General features: G+C 38.1%; 3 protein-coding genes across 9 annotated transcripts in view; 2 read left to right on the top strand and 1 right to left on the bottom strand.

Moving 5' to 3' along the window:
- The window catches only part of dcaf17 (ddb1 and cul4 associated factor 17), a 22,897-nt gene extending 12,254 nt beyond the window's left edge, over positions 1 to 10,643 (top strand). For 2 of the 5 annotated variants that reach the window (XM_073911982.1, NM_001144789.1), the window contains 5 exon segments: positions 1,934 to 2,043; positions 4,001 to 4,088; positions 4,414 to 4,494; positions 5,275 to 5,430; positions 7,693 to 8,285. In XM_073911982.1, the coding sequence (XP_073768083.1) occupies positions 1,934 to 2,043; positions 4,001 to 4,088; positions 4,414 to 4,494; positions 5,275 to 5,430; positions 7,693 to 7,812 (555 nt within the window). In that variant the 3' untranslated portion in view covers positions 7,813 to 8,285. 5 annotated transcript variants of the gene reach the window in all.
- On the top strand, positions 10,386 to 19,352 carry cybrd1 (cytochrome b reductase 1). Of its 2 annotated transcripts, none has more exon segments than NM_001020500.2 (4): positions 10,386 to 10,643; positions 12,682 to 12,890; positions 15,661 to 15,815; positions 15,895 to 19,352. In NM_001020500.2, coding segments are annotated over 4 exon segments (762 nt in total). In that variant the 5' UTR covers positions 10,386 to 10,456; the 3' UTR covers positions 16,106 to 19,352.
- itga6a (integrin, alpha 6a) overlaps positions 19,341 to 21,392 on the bottom strand; it is a 58,746-nt gene continuing 56,694 nt past the window's right edge. For both annotated transcript variants that reach the window (XM_005167411.6, XM_005167409.4), the window contains one exon: positions 19,341 to 21,392. Coding sequence is in view for 1 of the 2 variants with exons in the window: in XM_005167409.4 (XP_005167466.2) it covers positions 21,228 to 21,392 (165 nt within the window). In the remaining variant the exon portion in view is untranslated.

Below are 21,392 nucleotides of genomic sequence, written 5' to 3'. Positions count from 1 at the left end.
TGCATTCACACTAGATGCGGAACGCGCGTCAAGCGTGAGGGATTTACATGTTAAGTCGATGGAAACGCGCGAATAGACATCCTGCGGCGCGATACGCACGAATGGTGCGGCACGAATTACACAAATGGCGCAGCGCGAATTAAGAATTTTTGCGTGAATCACTCGAGTTCAAAAATCTGAATTTCAGCGGACATTCGCGCCGCGTTAACCAATCAGAAGCTTTCTCTTGTGGGGCTGTGATTGTGACGTAGAACCTGTTGATGGTGTCCAGGGGGAAATCCTCCAGCCGACACCGACAACAAGTCATCAAACTGGGCTTGGCTCAGTCAGAAGCACCGCTGAAAGCCTCCGACACTGCCCTAAAAGTATCTACGCTGTTTTTCAGCCTTCATAAAGCACATAAACACTGTTATTTTCTTCATAAAATCCATGTTAGCCATTTAGCTACGAAGCTAGAGTCACCGGGCAGACAGAAGCCCTGCCCATCACGTGAATCCGCGTCTGTTCTGAAGTGATTTTGACGCACAAATGAAGTGGGGTTTGATGCGCGAATCAAGCAAGTAAACTCAAATGCTTACGCGGTAATTAACGTGCAAATAGCGCGATTTATCCTCGCGTTCCACGTCTGGTGTGAACGCAGCATAAGGGTGCTTTCACACCTAGACTTTTGTTTGGGAACCTGTCTCGTTTGCAAAGTTAGCGCGCTTCGTTTGGCATATGTGAAACTTCCAATCGCGCCAAATCAATCGCTTAGAGATCAGTTGAATGAGGTGGTCTCAGCTCAATTGAAACGAACTCTGGAGCTGTTCGATTGTAGTGAGAAATCTATACGATCTGAGCCCGGTTATATCACAGTGTTTTATGGATATATCATGTAAAGAGAGAATTATTTGTAGGGCGGGAGGTCATTCCAGACATCCCAAGTCTCCCAGAAGTTTCAGTAGTCTCCCGCAAATGCACAGAGACTCCCGGATGCCCACAAATGAGTGATGATCTCCTGGAAATCGTGCGTCTCTCTCCCGGTCCTCAAATACGTCGCGCACCCTTCTCACCCCTCCCCACCGCATCCCTCCTCGCTCTTCAGACACGTCGCGCGCACCCTGTCAAACACCATCAAACCACCACCACCCCTAAAAGCTGAGCGGGACTCTGCAAAATAAACTGTGAACCTTTGACCAATGTGAGGAGAGTTTACTCACACGTGACTTGTTTTAGCTATTTTGGTCCATTTAGAAACTTTGCCGTGTGAAAGCGAACCGCAACAATGTAACAATGTTAATCCCTGTTTCGCAACAACTGAATTGATTCACAGGTGTGAAAGCACCCTAAGTCTGTCTAACAATGTAAAAACCACAATATTATCAGAATGTGCACATGCAGCACAAGTTATACCAGGACCTTTATTTCATGTCTGTTGTGGTAGATGCAAAATTAAACTAAAGATTCTATTGGGTTTATCTCATTGATGGACCCATGTTGACATTCTGTTATGAATGACAAATGGCGTAGTAAATTTTGTATATCAATATGTCTTCCTACATGATCATCGAAACTAGTGAAAATAGGAAAGTGTTGACATTTTTGAGCGAGATGCTAATGGTCTAATCGGATTCAATGATGTATGCTAAGCTAAGCTAACAGTACTCCTGCCAGACTCTTTCCAGCTGAATGCATTAAAAAATGGTAAATATATATTGGCCAGTAGTTTATAGTGTGAATTGTTACTTAAACCAAAGTGTTACCAAGTACTCCATATTTACTTATATAACAACTTCATACACAAGTGCTGTGATAATTTGAGAAATCCTTCAATGTATACAAAATAATCCACACAACTATCAATGAATAAAACCCATTGCGAAAAACACTACATGAATGTATTTGAATTAAGTGTAAACATCCTATCTATTTGTTCCAATGATCTGTACATCAGGCAAAGAACGGCGTCCAGGACATGAAATGTGACTCTCTAGAAGTGGACTGGATCTTTTTTCACCCAGATGACTCCGGTCGAATCATTCATGCCGGGCCCAGCACTATAAAGTGAGCATAAATGTTAATATTTTATTAGAGACATGTCACTGGACAAGGATAAACAAGTAAATGAGGAGACCTTACACTGTAGTCTGTGCAAAGGTGTAGAGTAGTCGGAGCAAAGTACTAGTGAAGTCTGTTGAGTTCTCTGAGCAAAGTTCCAGAGAAGCCTGTCAAGTAGTCTGAGCAGAGTCCTAGAGAAATCTGTCAAGTAGTCTGAGCAGAGTCCTAGAGTTGTCTGAGCAAAATTCTAAAGAAGCCTGTGAAGTAGTCTAAGCGACGTTCAAGAGTAGTCCGAGCGAAGTCCTAGAGTAGTCTGAGTGAAGTCCTAGGGTTGTTTGAGCTAAGTCCTAGAGAAGTCTGAGCAAAGTTCTTGTGAAGTCTGTCAAGTAGTCTGAGGGACTTTCCAGAGAAATCTGTCAAGTAGTCTGAGCAAAGTTCTAGACAAGTCTGTTGAGTAGTTTGAGCAGAGTTTTAAAGAAGCCTGTAAAGTAGTCTAAGCGAAAATTAAGAGTAGTCAGAGCAAAGTTCTAGATAAGTCTGTTGAGTAGTCTGAGCGAAGTTTAAAAGTAGTCTGAGCGAAGTCCTAGAGTAGTCTGTCGAGTAGTCTGAGGGAAGTCCTAGAGTAGTCTGTCAAGTAGTCTGAGGGAAGTCCTAGAGTAGTCTGTCGAGTAGTCTGAGGGAAGTCCTAGAGTAGTCTGAGCGAAGTCCTAGAGTAGTCTGTTGAGTAGTCTGAGCGAAGTCCTAGAGTAGTCTGTCGAGTAGTCTGAGGGAAGTCCTAGAGTAGTCTGTTGAGTAGTCTGAGCGAAGTCCTAGAGTAGTCTGTTGAGTAGTCTGAGGGAAGTCCTAGAGTAGTCTGTTGAGTAGTCTGAGGGAAGTCCTAGAGTAGTCTGTCGAGTAGTCTGAGCGAAGTCCTAGAGTAGTCTGTTGAGTAGTCTGAGCGAAGTCCTAGAGTAGTCTGTCGAGTAGTCTGAGGGAAGTCCTAGAGTAGTCTGTTGAGTAGTCTGAGCGAAGTCCTAGAGTAGTCTGTTGAGTAGTCTGAGGGAAGTCCTAGAGTAGTCTGTTGAGTAGTCTGAGGGAAGTCCTAGAGTAGTCTGTCGAGTAGTCTGAGCGAAGTTTTAGAGAAGTCTGTTGAGTAGTCTGAGGGAAGTCCTAGAGTAGTCTGTTGAGTAGTCTGAGCGAAGTCCTAGAGTAGTCTGTTGAGTAGTCTGAGCGAAGTCCTAGAGTAGTCTGTTGAGTAGTCTGAGGGAAGTCCTAGAGTAGTCTGTTGAGTAGTCTGAGGGAAGTCCTAGAGTAGTCTGTCGAGTAGTCTGAGCGAAGTTTTAGAGAAGTCTGTTGAGTAGTCTGAGGGAAGTCCTAGAGTAGTCTGTTGAGTAGTCTGAGCGAAGTCCTAGAGTAGTCTGTTGAGTAGTCTGAGCGAAGTCTTTGAGAAATCAGAGAGTAGTTAAAGAGAATACATTCAAAATGTTAAACACGTCGGCACCAATAGCCTTGTGGTTAGTGCGTCGACACATGGCACTGAGGTGTTTATGGCGACCTGAGTTCGATTCCCGGCTCGAGGTCCTTTGCCAACTATTCCCTTATCTCTGCTCCCCATACTTTCCTGTCTCTACATCTCCACTGTCCTATTACAATAAAGGTGAAAACCCCTAAAAAATAGATATTAAAAAAAAGTTAAAGACAATAATCTTTTCACTTATAAACTTACATTGCAACCTACAATTTATGCATTTGTAATTCCACGCTGCCTTACATTTTTTACTTTTCTAGTCATCTTAACTTGCATCAGTGATACTGACTAAAAATGTTGTTAATTCATAGAACTTCAAAAAATGTAGTTAAAGTCAGATTTTATGAAGTAAAATAAAAAATGTGTGTAACAATGATAGTTTTCTTTTGGGTTAAACTATTTGGTTTTTTTCCCCTGCAGTTGATTTTTTTTTTCTTTTAATTTCCTCTTTTACAGCATTCTGAAGATCATGGCGGAAACAGGATGTGACTGGAAGTATGAGATCATCACAGATTTCTCCATCACCGCTGCTCGTGACAGTAATGTAAGTGTTGGCTATAGTTCAGTAAAATTTTTTGTTCATCCATCCATCCATCTATTCATCTATTTATTAGTTTATTTATTCTATTTGTATTAATGCCAGATCAGCAGCATTGACTATATTTATGGCAATATTGGTAGTAAATATTCGGGACATAACAGTTTCTTAAACAAGCATTATACAAAAAAACAAAAAACAAAATCAAACTAAAAAGGACTTTCCAACACATTAAGACTGCAAGTTCTTAAACTTCTACGAGGGCATTTTGTCATCTACAGTTTGACTCAAGGGGTTTTTTTGTGTGATGAATTCTTCTTCCTCTCAGCAGGCCTCTCAGGTGATTGTGACCTCTTCTGGTCGTACAGTTAAAAGGAGATTTCAGATGTTAGACGATGACCCTGCACAAGAGGTACAGCACACCACCAGCTCAGATTTAGGTCTAATCTGAGGGAGAACATGTTTTCTTAAGCACCAGAACATATTTGGGGGTTTCTAAAATTAATTTTTTTGCCATCAAAGGGAGAGTTCACTTTAAAATGCCAATTTACTCACCCTCAAGTGATTCCATGTGAGTTTCCTTTATTTGTTGAACACAAATGAAGATATTTTGAAAAATGTTACCATTGGTTTTCGTCAAAGTAAAAACAAATACTATGGAAGTCAATGGTTACAGGTTTTTATAATTTTTTAAAACATCTTCTTTTGTGTCCAACATGAAAAAGAAAACCATAAAGGTTTAAAACAAAGTAAATGATGTGTAAATGGTGAACTATCCCTCTAAGGAAAACAGAATTTTGACATCAATAATATGCTATGGAAAAAAAAGCATTTTGTCTTGTTTCTTCTCCAAATATTACAAGAAAATCCTAAATTATTTGCTAGATAAGCAAAAATATTGTCTTGTTTTTAGAAATATGTCAAAATTAAGTCAGTTTTGCTTAAAACAAGCACAAAATATTATTTATATTAAGATTATTTTGCCCGTTTTAAGGAAAAACTTATAATTTTGACATATTTCTGAAAACAACAAAATATTTTATTCCTTATCTAGAAAATGCTTCATGATTTAAGAATTTTTAGACATTTAGACTAGAAACAAAACAAAAACTCTGCATTCTTTTGCAGTCTAATGCGTGATCATGAGGTCATGAGCTTGTGTATTATTTTGAATACTTATTATAATACCTAGACGTTCAGAATGGTGAAGTATGAAGACGAGCTTGATCTGCTGGCTGTGGTGGACATCACTCACGCTGAAGATGAAGGACAGGCTCGTCTTCGCCTGCATGACAATAAAACAGGCGCTTTAATGAAGAGAGTTCCTCTGGAGGAGCCCTGGGATGTGGTATGAATCTTCAATTAATGTCATTAGACCAGTGTTTCCAACACTGTTCCCGAAGGCACACCAACAGTACACTCTTTCAGCCTCTTCCTAATCAAACACATCTGAATCAACCCATCAGAACATAATAAAAACCTGAAAGTAATGGGTCAGGCAAGGGAGACATCAAAAATATGGACTGTTGATGCGTCTCCAGGAACAGGGTTGGGAAACACTGGTTTACACCTGCATGATAAATAGTTTTTAAACCAAAAGACACTCGTATTTGTCCTTTAAGTGCTGCTTTAGATAAAACACATAAATACACACACACATACAAATGCAGTCTTTGAATCTTCGTGACTAAAAACGTGTTTTCTAGGTGTTTCCTATGTGTTTGCCAGTGTTTCCCAATCATGTTCCTGAAGACACACCAACATTACACATTTTCAACCTCTTCCTAATCAAACACACCTGAATCAACTCATCAGAACATAGTTAATGGGTCAGATGAGGAAGACATCCAAAATATGTACTGTTGGTGTGTCTTCGGCAACAGAGTTGGGAAACACTTGTCTAGGCCTGCACAATAAATCATTTTTAAACTGAAAAAACTCATATTTGGCCTGTAAGTGCTGCTTCTGATAAAAGACACACACACACACACACAAATGCAGTCTTTTATATCTTTCTGACTACAAATGTATAGTATAGGCCAGTGTTTCCCAATCCTGTTCCTGAAGGCACACCAACAGTACCCATTTTCAACCTCTTCCTAATCAAACACGCCTGAATCAACTCATCAGAGCATTAGAAGAAACTCCAAGAGCTAAAGTTAATGGGTCAGATAAGGGAGACATCCAAAATATGGACTGTTGGTGTGTCTCCAGGAACAGGGTTGGGAAAAACTGGTCTAGGCCTGCACGATTAATCACTTTTAAACCGAAAGAAACTCATATTTAGCCTTTAAGAGCTGCTTCAGATAAAATACACACACAAATTCAGTCTTTACATCTTCCTGAATACAAATGTATAGTATAGGCCAGTGTTTCCCAACTCTGGTCCTGAAGGCACACCAACTGTACACATTTTCATCCTTTTCCTAATCAAACAAACCTAAATCAACTCTTCAGAGCATTAGAAGAGACTACAGAAGCTGAAGTTAATGGGTCTGATAAGGGAGACATACAAAATATGGACTGTTGATGCGTCTCCAGGAACAGGGTTGGGAAACACTGGTTTACACCTGCATGTTAAATAGTTTTTAAACCAAAAGACACTCGTATTTGTCCTTTAAGTGCTGCTTTAGATAAAACACATACACACACACACACACACAAATGCAGTCTTTGAATCTTCCTGACTAAAAACGTGTTTTCTAGGTGTTTCCTATGTGTTTGCCAGTGTTTCCCAATCATGTTCCTGAAGACACACCAACATTACACATTTTCAACCTCTTCCTAATCAAACACACCTGAATCAACTCATCAGAACATAGTTAATGGGTCAGATGAGGAAGACATCCAAAATATGTACTGTTGGTGTGTCTTCGGCAACAGAGTTGGGAAACACTGGTCTAGGCCTGCACAATAAATCATTTTTAAACTGAAAGAACTCATATTTGGCCTGTAAGTGCAGCTTCTGATAAAAGACACACACACACACACACACAAATGCAGTCTTTTATATCTTTCTGACTACAAATGTATTGTCTAGGCCAGTGTTTCCCAATCCTGTTCCTGAAGGCACACCAACAGCACCCGTTTTCAACCTCTTCCTAATCAAACACACCTGAATCAACTCATCAGAGCATTAGAAGAAACTCCAAGAGCTGAAGTTAATGGGTCAGATAAGGGAGACATCCAAAATATGTACTGTTGGTGTGTCTCTGGGAACAGGGTTGGGAAACAAGAGTCTAGGTCAGCACGATTAATCGCTTTTAAACCGAAAGAACTCATATTTGACCTGTAAGTCCTGCTTCAGATAAAACACACACACAAATTCAGTCTTTACATCTTCCCGAATACAAATGTATCATCTAGGCCAGTGTTTCCCAACCCTGTTCCTGAAGGCACACCAACAGTACACATTTCAACCTCTTCCTAATCAAACACGCCTGAATCAACTCATCAGAACATAATAAAACCTGAAGTTAATGGGTCAGATGAGAAAGACATCCAAAATATGTACTGCCGGTGTGCCTCCAGGAACAGGCTTGGGAACCACAGCATTAGACGCTATTTTTTTAATTGCTCATAATTCAAAGGTTCTCCTTTGTTTTTCCAGACCTACAGTCACGAGGTGTACTTTGACAGAGACACCATTATTCACACTGTCCAGGAGAAGAACAACAGCTTCTGTTGCCATGTTTATAAAATGAAGAGACCGGCTTCAGACCAACCATAATGAGCATGCTTCATATCATGTAGACCAGGTCCTGGAGGTCTGGTGTCCTGCAGATTTTAGCTTGCCTTAACACACCTAAAAGAATGTTTCTAGAAAGCCTAGTAAGAGCTTGATTAGCTAGCCCAGGTGTGTCTGATTGGGGTTGGAACTAAACTTTGCAGGACACACAGGCCCAGGACCGAGTTTGGACATGCCTGATGTAGACAAAACAACGTAATAAAAGATGTCTGTTACTGTATTATAATGTAGATATTCTCCTATGTTGATGTTTGACAACTCGAGAGCAGAAAATATATATATTTTTGTATTATGAAGCATGAATCTTTCACACTGTCATTTGTATTGGAGAAATTGCTGATCAGTGAGCATTCATGCATTGACATCAATGACCTGACACGGTTCTGTTTACTAATTTATATCAGTATGCAAACATTAACTCAAAACTATCTTAATAAAGACAGAATTTTGTGACAGATACTCTCTTGTCATGATTGTGAAACCAAGTTACGTTGTATAACACTGTGGTTGCTTACAAAACTGTCGAGGAAAAAAAAAAAAAAGAAAAGCAGCCTGTGTTTCATTTAGTGAGCTGACAGACTTCATGAGTTGCCTACTTAGACAGCATGAGGTGTCATAAGTCTAAGCAGAGAGACATTTTGAACAAAGATTATATTTTAGCTAGAGATGTACAGTTGAAGTCAGAATTATTAGCCCCCCTGTTTATTTTTTCCCCAATTTCTGTTTAACGGAAAGCACATTTTTTTCAACACATTTCTATACATAATAGTTTTAATAGATACTAATAGATATTTTTCAAGACACTTCTATTCAGCTTAAAGTGACATTTAAAGGCTTGACTTGGTTAATTAGGTTACCTAGGCAGGTAAGGGTAATTAGGCAAGTTACCTTCCTTTTTTACTATTAAAAGCACATTTTAATTTAAATGTGATGTTTTTTGTTTTTATTTGTTTTTTACTTATAAGCGCAGTACAGTGTTCATGTTCAGACTATGTATAATATTTAAATGGCTGACACTAATAAATTTTCTTAATAATAGTAATTCATCTGCCACGTTTTTGAACTGTGAAGAGTTGTGTCTGCTTTACTGGGCCTACTATGGCTACGCTACTGTTTTTCAGTACTGCCCATGGAACTTGGAGAGACTATTTTTTTCAGAGGTGGTACTTGAGGAAAAAAGTTTGAAAGCCACTGCTGTAGGCTATCGAAAAAATAATAATTAAGCTTAAAGGGGCTAATAACATTAACCTTAAAATGATGTTTATAAAATTAAAAACTACGTCAGAAAAAAAAAGTCTCTCCAAGTTCCATGGGCAGTACTGAAGTACAGTAGCGTAGTCATAGTAGGCCCAGTAAAGCAGCTACAACTCTTCACAGTTCAAAAATGTGGCAGATGAATTACTATTAATAAGAAAATTTATTAGTGTCAGCCATTTAAATATTATACATAGTCTGAACATGAACACTGTACTGCGCTTATATGTAAAAAACAAATAAAAACAAAAAACATCACATTTAAATTAAAATGTGCTTTTAATAGTAAAAATGGCAGGTTACTCTCAATGGTTTTTCCTTCACTTTCGTCAATTGGTGAAGTTTTGTCCTCGCCACAGGTTTGCTAGGTTTGGCTCGCATAGATGGATTTGCTCTTCTGTGTTTGGACTTTCAGTAGTGAAAGCAACTCAATTCTGAAAACTGGACTGACACTGTTTCCATCTATTATAATATTCTATGTTAAACTGCTTTGACACAATCTACATTGTAAAATTGTACAGAAATAAAGATGAATTGAATTTAGAAGTATTTCTTGAAAAAGCCCTTCTTAATTTAATATTAAAACAAGAAAAATAACAATTTAACTAAATTCAAACTAAAATTAAACCAAAAAAAAACAAGAATAGTTTGCTTGTTTTAAGGAAAAACTCACTTAATTTTGACTGATCCTATTCTCTGAAAAACGCTTCTTAATTCAAGATTATTTAAGATATTTGAACTATAGAAACTAATTTTTTTTTTGGATGATGCCAAGTATAAAAGTCAAAATCAAGATAGTTATATACTTTAATAAAGGATTTTGCTTTCATATTTTGAGAACTTCCACTCCCCTGCTACTTATTTTTCTTTATTCATAATTTTTTAGATTTTTTTTATTGTATTTTTATTTATATATGCTGTCAAAATGCACCAATCGATTTGTGTTGGAATGACATGAGGCAAATTAAGTTATTAGTTTTTACAAATTTAAGTGGATTGAACATAAAACAATTAAGCAGTCCCCAAAAAAACTGAAGAAGTGTGTTGTTTCAGCTCATTTTTAATAAGTAGTTTGAACAAACCACAAACAATTTTTTTAGATGTGTTATTAATGCATGAAAAGATTGTAAATGTAAATCTCAGTCATTTGTGTCATTTTAAAGGTATTAATGCTTTTCTATTCAAACGTTGTTAATTAAGAAAAGATGCTGCCCGCCCAGGCGCCATATTATGATTTGGGACACATCCCGTTGTTTGGGTGAGAAGTGAAAACGCGAGCCAGCCCCCAAACTGACGTGTCTTGTGTGTGTTTTCCTGCAGCGGGTCAGTCAGATGTTGAGTGTCATCTAGTGCACTTCAGAGCTCGAGGATGATGGAGAACTACCCGCAGTTTCTGCTGTTCTTCATTCTGGCGTCGGTGGTCGGGATTGTGTCGATCGCGGTCGCTTTATCCTGGGTTTTACACTACAGAGAAGGGCTCGGATGGGACGGAGGAGCGGCTGAGTTTAACTGGCACCCGCTGTTGATGGTTATAGGCTTTATTTTTCTTCAAGGAATCGGTAAGGAGTTGAGTGTTTGCATCTGTTGAGACAGTCTGAGGTTTCACATTCCTGAGTGTGTAATCAGGATTTAAAGCAACAGGTCACGTTTATGACCCACACAATTACATTACAGTTTTCAAAACATTTAAATAACTTAAGTAGCCCACCTTAATGTGTCGTAACGTTGCTTTTCTCATGATTTTGGGTGTGATATGAAAACGGACAGTATAATGATTTAAACTCCGAACAAGTGCGTTTTTTCGCAACAATAAACAAAGCAAAATAAAACTAAACTCGCATGAGGTTACTTTTAACGGAACGTTAAAAACTTTTTAAATACATTGAACATCATTAGAGAAATGTTCCTTGTTTTCTTTAGGGTAAATGTTAGACTTGAATGCTTTGAATGTTGTGTTTGATTGACGTCTAAACGCAACTTGGCTAATATGGAGCCAGATCAGTCTCAAAAATAAAACATTTACAAAATAAAGTTCATACATGGACAGCACAATTCACATTAACAAAATCCACATTGAAATTTAAAACATAATTTGTAAATACGCTACATAACACACAATTTGTAAGTTCACCAGTTAAAAATCTAATATTGCCAATTGATTTGTATTTGTGTATTTACGAATTGTGTTTTGAATTTACGAATTGGATTTGCGTATTTATGAATATGATTTGTGTATTTATGAATCATGTTTTGAGTTTACAAATTGGATTTGTGTATTTATGAATCGTGTTTTGAATTAACGAATTGTATTTGTGTAGTTACGAATTGTGTTTTCATTTGACAAATTGGATATGTGTATTTTGGAATCGTGTTTTGAATTTCCGAATGGCATTTGTGTATTTACGAATCGTGTTTCCATTTAACGAATTAGATTTGTGTATTTTTTAATCATGTTTTGAATTTATGAATTGCATTTGTGTATTTACAAATCGTGTTTTCATTTGCTGAATTGGATTTGTGTATTTACAAATCGTGTTTCCATTTGACGAATTTGGATTTGTCTATTTTTGAATTGTGTTATGAATTTACGAATTTCAATTGTTTATTTCTGAATTGTGTTTTGAAATTCCGAATTGTATTTTTGCATTTTACTAATTTTGTTTTGATTTGATGATTTGGATTTGCATATTTTTTACTTGTGCTTTGAATTTATGAACTGAAAATGTGCGTTTCTGAATTGTACTTAATTATTGGATTTTGAGTTGTAGATGTATTCGTTTTATTTTGTAAATGTATTATTTTTGTGACTCTAATCTGGCTCAATAGCTAAAGCTAGGCTATATTTAGACTGTCAGTAAAAATCTAATAGACATAAAAAAAAATAACCCAAAACTAGACTTTTGCTGATGTGCACCGATTAGACAGACTTCACGTGTGTCGGTATTCATTCCTGTCTAATTGATGTGTAGTCTTGTTTAAGGCTTTTCTTAAAATTTTTCCCAACTGCCTATAGGTAGCCTTGTTTTAGGCCAGCCATCTATGTCTAGACGTCTATTAAACTTCTTTTAAACACAAAAATACTTGCTGAGATGTAAGGATGAAAAATTACACGTGTTTAGTGGACATCCAGCTAACGATGTCTAACGATGACAACATTATGATGTGTCAGTATGACCGCATAATATTGAACACTGTATTAATGTTACAGAAAGAACATTTAAAAAACACTGAGAGAACATTTCCAGAATGTTAGTGAAAGATCGGAGAATGCTCTTGGCATTGAGGCAAAGTGGGTTTTATATTCGCACATTCGTTCAGTGACAGCTTGTGACGCGCTCCCTATTTTGTTTACCATGGTAGTCACATGACCTCAAAACAACATCAGCACTGTTTAATTGACTGCAAACAATGCTGTATGTTGATAGTCATTGGCTGCTAATATGATTTCCCTACTTAGAATTTCCAAAGAATACTTACTATATTATTAAGGAGAAATGTTAGTTTCTTGGGACATGTTTGTATTCGAGTATTTAAAACGTCATCGCCCCCCTCATGGCATTTGAATGCTCTTCACGTCTTTTTTTTCTTCCTCCTCAGCAATTGTAGTGTACAGACTGCCATGGACCTGGAGGTGCAGCAAGCAGATGATGAAGTTGATCCACGCAGGGCTGCATATTCTCGCCTTCATCTTGGCTGTGATTTCTGTGGTGGCTGTGTTTGTTTTCCACAATGCCAAAAACATTCCCAACATGTACAGTCTTCACAGCTGGGTTGGTCTGGCTGCTGTCGTACTGTATCCATCACAGGTATGAGTTCACGGACACTGGTGTACATCTACACAGGGTCGAAGCAGGTGCTGTAAGTGAAGTTTTAGTTCTCATAGAGGTAAACTGAATGTTTGGCAGATTTGTGTAAATCAGCGGTGAATGAAGTACACATTTAAAAATGCTGCTTGTTTAAACTACTTATTTAAAATAAGCTGAAATGTGGTTCAGATTTTCACTTTTAATTGTTAAATATATATATATTTTAAATTTCAAACTTTGAATTTGACTTTATTTTCATTGAAATGACTACACATTACTGGCGAGGCAGTGGCACAGTAGGTAGTGCTGTCGCCTCACAGCAAGAAGGTCGCTGGTTTAAGCCTCGGCTCAGTTAGCGTTTCTGTGTGGAGTTTGCATGTTCTCCCCGCTTTCGCGTGGGTTTCCTCCGGGTGCTCCGGTTTCCCCCACAGTCCAAAGACATGTGGTACAGGTGAATTGGGTAGGCTAAATTGTCCTTAGTGTATGAGTGTGTGTGTGTGGATGTTTCCCAGAGATGGGTTGCGGCTGGAAGGGCATCCGCTGCGTAAAAACTTGCTGGATAAGTTGGCGGTTCATTCCGCTGTGGCGACCCCAGATTAATAAAGGGACTAAGCCGAAAAGACAATGAATGAATGAATGGACTACACATTATGTAGTTGTTTCTTATACTGTGAACAGACGTATACTGTGTGCAAGTCTGTATGTAAATTTCCTAGGCTCTCTTATTGCATTTAAACAGCTGAAAAAGTTGACATGTAAATCGTAAATAAAATGAATGAAGCTGTTTTATTGATACTGACAACGTTCAAATGACTTTAAGGACAAAAGCATATTTTGTGAGAGTCAGTTTTAGTTTAAAATAATATGAGAATGGACATTACCAAATGTTAAAGGGTCACGAAACACCAAAACTCTACTGAAAAAAACAGCTTAAACCAGCCTAGGCTGGTTGGCTGGTTTTAGCTAGTCGACCAGGCTAGTTTTAGAGGGGTTTTGGCTACTTCCAGGCTGGTTTCCAGCCATTTCCAGCCTGGTCTTAGCTGGTCAAGCTGGGAGATGGCCAGCTAAAACCAGCTTGACCAACCTAGCCAGGATGGGAGCCCAGCTAAAACCAGCTATGTCCAGCTTAAACCAGGCTGGTCAAGCTGATTTTAGCTGGATTTAGCTGGTCATTTTATAGACAGACCAGCTAAATCAGGCAGGAAATGGCTGGAAACCAGCCTGGAAATGGCCAAAACCCCTCTAAAACCAGGCTGGTCAACCAGCTAAAACCAGCCAATCAGCCTAGGCTGGTTTAAGCTAGATATTTCAGCAGGGAACCCATATTTTGAGATGTTCACAGTAATATATGTTAGTAGTCCCATGCTGCTATAAACACTATAGGGACACGTATATTTCACACACAAAAAAAGAAAATTGGTTGTTTTTGCGTTATTTTGAGCAAATTCGTTCTTGCGGTTTGAAACCAATTTTTGAAGCTGCGTCACGGTGATTAGATTCTTGTGTGTAATCCAGCGTGGAGAGGGGGATAAGTTTGTTAAAACAAAAAAAAAAAAAAAAAAAAGAGGCCATGCAAAAGTGGAGACCCAGGTGGTTTTATTATTACAGAATATGTTTTTCCACTATTCATAGGTTTTACACTGATGTAGATATATAATACAAACGAAAATTAAGTAACAATTATTTCTTTGATAACTGGAAAATAATATTTGAACCTATCAGTTTACAATATGCCCAATTTCTAGGCTTTATTGGTGGTAATGGTCAGGAATGTTTGACCATTATTTCCTTTTTAGTTTATAAGTGGAGGACAGAAACTAGCCAGACAGTAATGTGTGAATTGAGTGGGCAAAAAAATAATAATAATAACGTCATAATTTTTTGTAAGTGTACTTTTTTTGTTGTTGTTGTTTTATTCTTGCCATAATAAAAAATATAATCTTAGAGCAACCCATGTTTTTATTTGTATTTAACTTTTAATCGGTAGAACTGTACGGTAGATATGAACAAAAGCAAGTGATGCATCAAAATTTGATTTAAAAAATCTTGAATGATTATAAAAATCTTTATAATCATCATAATAAATTATAAAAAAACAATTAGTTAAAAAATCTTTAATGATATTAATGATATGACGAAGTTGTGGAAACGTTCTACTGCTTTGTTTATCCGTCTGATTTTACTGTCTTGTTTCTTTTAACCGCCCCCTGTCATTAAGAGAATATCTCAATGGCGGTCAAGTATAAAAGCCTCGTCCGTTTCGTGAGGTGTGCGATGCGGCGCCAGGCAAAAGTATAAATCAGCCTTAAGATGTTTGTTGGTTTTTTTCTGTAGTTCAGTGGTGCATCTAACCTACCTTTAGTACTGTTCAATTTAAATACATTCATTTTACCACTAATTTAGTAATTTTTTTTTTCATTTTCTCTTTGTGTATGCGTGTTTTTGATATTGTGATATAGGTCTTAAATTTAATACCTAATAGTCTTCAAAAGGTCTTAAAGTCTTAAATTTGGCATTATGATATCTGCAGGCTTGAACCATGCAGATTTTTTTGTAAAATATAAACAGATCTTTCAATATAATGTTAACGTATATTTTTACTGTTTTGAGTTTTTACTGCAAATGTCACATCCATAACTCTGGAATTGCTCTGTTTAAGAATGGTTAAAAGACCCCTGCTAATCGTCTAGATATGTATTGGTATTTCAGATGTGTGTGTGTGTGTTGCATGTGATCGGTTTTGATGTAGCTCTTCTTTCTGGTGATTCAGATAGTGTTGGGGATCGCTGTGTATCTGATACCCGTCACCCCAGTGCGTGTGCGTGCAGCTCTTATGCCTTTGCACATCTACAGCGGCCTCTTCATCTTCATCAGTGTCATCGCCGCAGCTCTCATGGGCATCACTGAGAAACTCATATTTAGCCTGTAAGTGCTGCTTCAGATTAAAAACACACACACAAATACACTTCCTGACCACAACTGTGTTGTCCGTCATGTGTTTCAGGAAAAGTCCTGCTTATAAAGACTCTCCTCCTGAAGCCGTGTTGGTGAATGTTCTCGGGCTGCTCATTGCTGCATTCGGTGCACTCGTTGTCTGGATTGCTACTCGCTCCGCTTGGAAGAGGCCAAGAGAGGAAACGGCGCAAACGTTGTCCAATAACACCACAAGCCCAGAGGAGATCAAAGTGGGCACTGATATGACCACAACAAGCTGAATCCAACTTCGAGATAAGCAGATGTATTGGAAAGCAGAAGAGTCTGCGTTGTAAAGTTTGTTGATGCCAGTTAAAGGGTTATTTCACTCAAAAATGTCAACTCTGTTATTAATTACTCACACTCATTACGTTCCAGTCTCCTTGAGCCCTTCATTCATCTCAGTGAAGGGAAGTTCAGATCATTTTACTGACTCGGATCTTTGAGTCTCGTTCATCGAGATGAACGAATCCTTTTTCGAGTCATTTCGTTCAATTTGCCAAAATATTATTAAAATGTTATGAATTGCTTCCAAACATCTACAACTAGCCCAAAAGGTTGATCACACCACAAATGTCATAACTAGAATACTATAAGAGGAGAAAATAATAGTTCGAAGTTTACCTGCTGTTTCGTCTATGAAGGTATTGTTGTCTCTTTGCTCAGCTCACCTCTTCATGTCTTCAAATCTCAGTGGTTCGTTCACGTTACACTGACAGTCACATATAATCTTAACCAATGTGCACAGTCTGAGCTGATAGGAGCCATGATAATTAGTTCACCTTTCACGTCTTCTGGTTCTTGAGTCGTTCGTTCATCACGTGACAGAATGACTCAAACTCGAGGACTCGAGGAACGGATCAATTCTTTTTCCGGCTCTAAACGCATATGATTGGCCCGTGATGAACGAATGACTCAGACCCGATAGAGGACTCGAGAGAGGAATAGATCAATTCTTTTTCCGGCTCTAAACGCATATGATTGGCTTCTGCCTTTCCGCAATGAACGACTCAAAAGAATTTAATAAACGATACAGATGTGCGCATATGCGGATGAACGAATCACTCCCTGAGAGGACTCGTAGATCCCGAGTCATATTAAAGATTTGTTCAAAATGAACGAGTCGTTCATGAACGACCTATCACTAGTTCATCTTCAAAACACAAGTTAGGATATTTTAGGTGAATTCAGAGAGCTCCCTCATCCTCCATAGACCGCAACAATCCAAAAAAGAAACCAAAAACATTTCTCGTGATTTGTGTGGTTCATTTTTTTGTACGCAAATACTTTTTCTCTTCCACATTAGGTCAGGGTGGTTGATTATTTGGCAGTATGGCATATTGCCAGTAAAACAAATCACTCATATTGCCTGTGGTAAAAGCACACCTTAAATAATGAATTAAAGAGTGAAATGCCTGCTATATGATGAATATTAGATATACCTAGGCATAGCTAAATAATACAAGTTGTAGTACACTACCTGACAAATGTCTTGTCGCCTATCTAAGTTTAAGGAACAGCAAATAATAACTTCTAGTTGATCATTTGGTATCAGAAGTGGCTTATATGAAAGGCAAAGGCCTGTAGATTACACTTGTTTGACCAAAATAAAATATGATCATGTCTTGATTTATAATTCTGACTCTGCTTAGACTAAAGTCTTGTCACTGAACAGAAATAATGTCCAGTATAGAATATAAAGTCCTGCTGCAGTGGAGACAGAATGAATATTGTGTCTGACTCCATCATGAGCTTGGAGGACTGCATCCATACATCTCTGACATGACTCAAATCACTGATTAATAAAGTCATCTGGAATGTAAAAGTAAGCGTTCTTGCAGGAGTCCCAGAGTTCATCAAGAGTCTTTGGATTCATCTTCAATGCCTCTTCCTTCATCTTACCCCAGACATGCTCAATAATGTTCATATCTGGTGACTGGGCTGGCCAATCCTGTAGCAGCTTGACCTTCTTTGCTTTCAGGAGCTTTGAAATGGAGGCTGAAGTAGGAGAAGGAGCGCTATCCTGCTGGAGAATTTGCCCTTTTCTGTGGTTTGTAATGTGAAGGGCAGCACAAATGTCTTGATTCCTCAGGCTGTTGATGTTGCAGATCTCTCGCACGCCCCATACTGAATGTAACCCCCAAACCATGATTTTTCCTTCACCAAACGTGACTGATACCTGTGAGAATCTTGGGTCCATGCTGGTGCCAGTAGGTCTTCTGCAGTATTTGTGATGATTGGGATGCAGCTCAACAGGTGATTCATCAGAAAAATCCACCTTCTGCCACTTTCCCAAATGATCAACTAGAAATCAAGTTATTATTTGTCGCTCTTACAACTGGGATGGACGACAAGACTTTTTATTACATGGAAACATGTATACCGTGAGCCTCAAACACCAGTTTCCATGTTCTCATGTAAATCCTGTGAGTGTAAAATTGGCTGCACCACCAGTTAGACTCTACTAAACAGGACTGCCGGTCTCGATATGAGCGAGTAGCACACACCTCAAGACGGCTCCTTAAAAAAATCTTTGTCAGAACATCTTTTCAAAAATTGTGAGCATTAGCAATCTTATTGTCTCACATTCTAGAAACTATTAACCAACTTCAGGGTTTAATTTATCCAGTTTTCTAAATTTGACAACCAAATCTCAGAAAAGCCTGGACCCCAGGCCGTGAGTCTTCTAATGAGGAAGAAACGCCTGAAGAGGATGCTCCAGAGGCCGGCAGTTCAGTCATCCATAACGCGATATCTTTATTCCCTCAATCAAATCAGATAAGGAAACTATAGATTCCAACAATTAGATAAACATCATTGCATTTTCGGTTTATCACTACAGTCGTTTTTAGGTAAGAACTTAATATAAACAAAAAGAAATAAAATCTTGGATTTGTTCGGAAAAGATCAGATTTATAGTGTAAATGCAGTCTTTAATGTGTGAACCAAAAAACCCATTTCAAATGAGACATTTCTCAAAACATCCTAATTTTTTTATGGCGAACTCTTTTTAATTTGATCTCAGAGCAAACCAGAAAATCTCAAAAACATGTTAAAAGTTGAAGTTTGACTAAAATCTCTGCTGTCGATGGGCATTTCAAGCGGACGGCTCTATTTGCGCTGTAATCTCTGCTGTCTATATGAATATAGGAATGCATGAACCGTCCCTCAGTGCTGCTTTTTAAGATTACGATTTTGTAGATTTTTGTATTTGCACTATATTAATATTCAACACTGTTTACCTTAGGCTCAGTTAAAGTGTATTGCCTTTTTAGTCACAACTCGCTGTATATATACATATCTATATATATATATATATATCTATTGAGATGGCTTTATTCTCTTATAGTATTGATGGGACGTAGAACGTACTGTAACATTTCTGTGGAAACATATCAAAACCAAGATTTGTATTAATATCGAAACTATTTAACATCTGATGAATGATTGTTTTATTAATGACTCAAAATCATTAAATATGTCAGCATATTTGTTTACTTTTGTTTTCTTCTTCTAAAGGTAGAAACAGTACAACAGTTTAGAAAGCCAAATTAATGGATTGAATAATTATTCATTCATTCATTTTCTTTTCGGCTTAGTCCCTTTATTAATCTGGGGTCGCCACAGTGGAATGAACCACCAACTAATGTTTCCAGCATCCATACACGCTCATTCGCTACGAACAATTTAGCCTACCCAATTCACCTATAGCTGATGTGTTTGGACTGTGGGGGAAACCAGAACTCCCGAAGGAAACTCACGTAAACACGGGGAGAACATGCAAACTCCACACAGAAACGCCAACTGACCCAGCCGAGGCTCGAACCAGCGACCTTCTTGCTCAGGCATCAGCACTACCTAATGCATCACCAAGTGTGATTATAAAAAATAAAATGTATACAATTTTACCAATAGAAGTTACATTCACAGGCTGCTGCAACACAACTGTGTTTAAGCCACTTACAAATGTGATTTTTGCATAATAGATCCCATTTCAGTTGTAGTGTAAGAGTCAAAATTATAATTTCTTTTTAATGCAAAAAAAAAACAACATTAGAATATTAAGTAAATTAAGTAACTATCATGTTCCATGGAGACATTTTGTATTTTTCCCACCAGAAATATATTAAAGCTCTACAAAATGTATATTGCTAAGAGCTTAAATTGGACCATTTTTAATCGATTTTCGATGTATTTGTGTTTTCTTTTTTAACCTTCTGATTTTAAACAGTTGTTTCTCAGCCAAATAATGTCGTCAACAGAAATCATATTTATTCAGATGATGTATGAATCTCAAGTTCATTCACTTTCTTTTCGCCTTAGTCTCTTTATTAATCTGGGGTTGCCACAGTGGAATGAACCCCCAACTTATCCAGCAGGTTTTACGCAGCGGATGCCCTTCCAGCTGCAACCCATCTCTGGGAAACATACATACACACTCATTCACACTCATACACTACAGGTACCCAATTCACCTGCACCGCATGTCTTTGAACTGAGGGGGAAACCGGAGCACCTGGAGGAAACCCAAGTGAACGTGGGGAGAACATGCAAACTCCACACAGAAACGCCAACTGACCCAGCCAAGGCTGGAACCAGCGACCTTCATGCTGTGAGGCGACAGCACTACCTACTGTGCGTCTTCCTGAATCTCAAGTTTTCTCACCATTTTGTTCAGTAGTAATTCATTGACTGGTTTATTGTCTTCTTTCCCTCCAGCGTTTCAGCTGACCTCAAAACATGAAATCTGATTTTACAGTTTAAAAAAAAGACATGAAAAATAATCTTTGGGCAGTTCATGCACAGTAGACGTCTTAGTATAAAATTACAAGAAAAAATACAAATAAATAAACTGCACTGTGAAATATTTACAATCAAGACAATATAGTCCTGGCAAATCTCATGCGTCCTCCAAAAATATACAAACACTTTTGAAGGGGTGCGAAACGTAAAATATCCAGAGGTCACCAGTCAGTCTTTAGCCATCCAGAAACACAAGGACGTGTAAAGGCATCTTGAGTAACACATTTGACTTGTTCAACAGCGGGTTGAACTTCCTCCGTTCAAAACTACACAAGTCCAAATTGTCTGCAGCAGACGCCAACAGTCCAGCCTGATCTAACGAGGAAACGCAAGTATTTTACGTTATTTCACTTTAGTGGCTAATTCATATGAAATCGTCCAATTTCAGTCTTACAATAATGTACGATTTTTAAAAGGAGGCGTGGCACCAAATCCCGCCCCTGAACCCAACCATCACTGAGTAAATCATACTAAAATGTACGAATATGATCGTACGAATTCCTACGAATTAGCCACTAAATCACAAAGTTACGAATTGGCACGGGATAGCATTGGACAGTCTCATGAGTAGCTCTCGTTCTCATCCCACGAGGTCATCCACTGCTTCTTCTCAAAGGGATCTAACATGACCTTCCCGTCCTTCAAGAGGCGCGTCTCCTTACGAATCCTCACCGCGTGATATTTGGGAACGCTGTCCTCGTATTTGGAGCGTTTGAAAAACCCACA

The sequence above is a fragment of the Danio rerio genome, chromosome 9 (genome assembly GCF_049306965.1).
Source record: "Danio rerio strain Tuebingen ecotype United States chromosome 9, GRCz12tu, whole genome shotgun sequence".
In the NCBI taxonomy this organism is placed as follows: Eukaryota; Metazoa; Chordata; class Actinopteri; order Cypriniformes; family Danionidae; genus Danio; species Danio rerio.
The sequence above is the reverse complement of the archived record's forward strand: the minus strand, read 5'-3'. Positions and strand labels throughout refer to the sequence as shown.

Excerpts from the sequence above, each read along its gene's own strand:
- cybrd1 (XM_073911862.1), top strand. The coding sequence starts at position 12,648 with ATGCTCTTCACGTCTTTTTTTTCTTCCTCCTCAGCAATTGTAGTGTAC. Across the intron at positions 12,891-15,660 it reads TCGTACTGTATCCATCACAG|ATAGTGTTGGGGATCGCTGT; the intron begins GTATGAGTTCAC and ends CTGGTGATTCAG. Across the intron at positions 15,816-15,894 it reads GAGAAACTCATATTTAGCCT|GAAAAGTCCTGCTTATAAAG; the intron begins GTAAGTGCTGCT and ends CATGTGTTTCAG.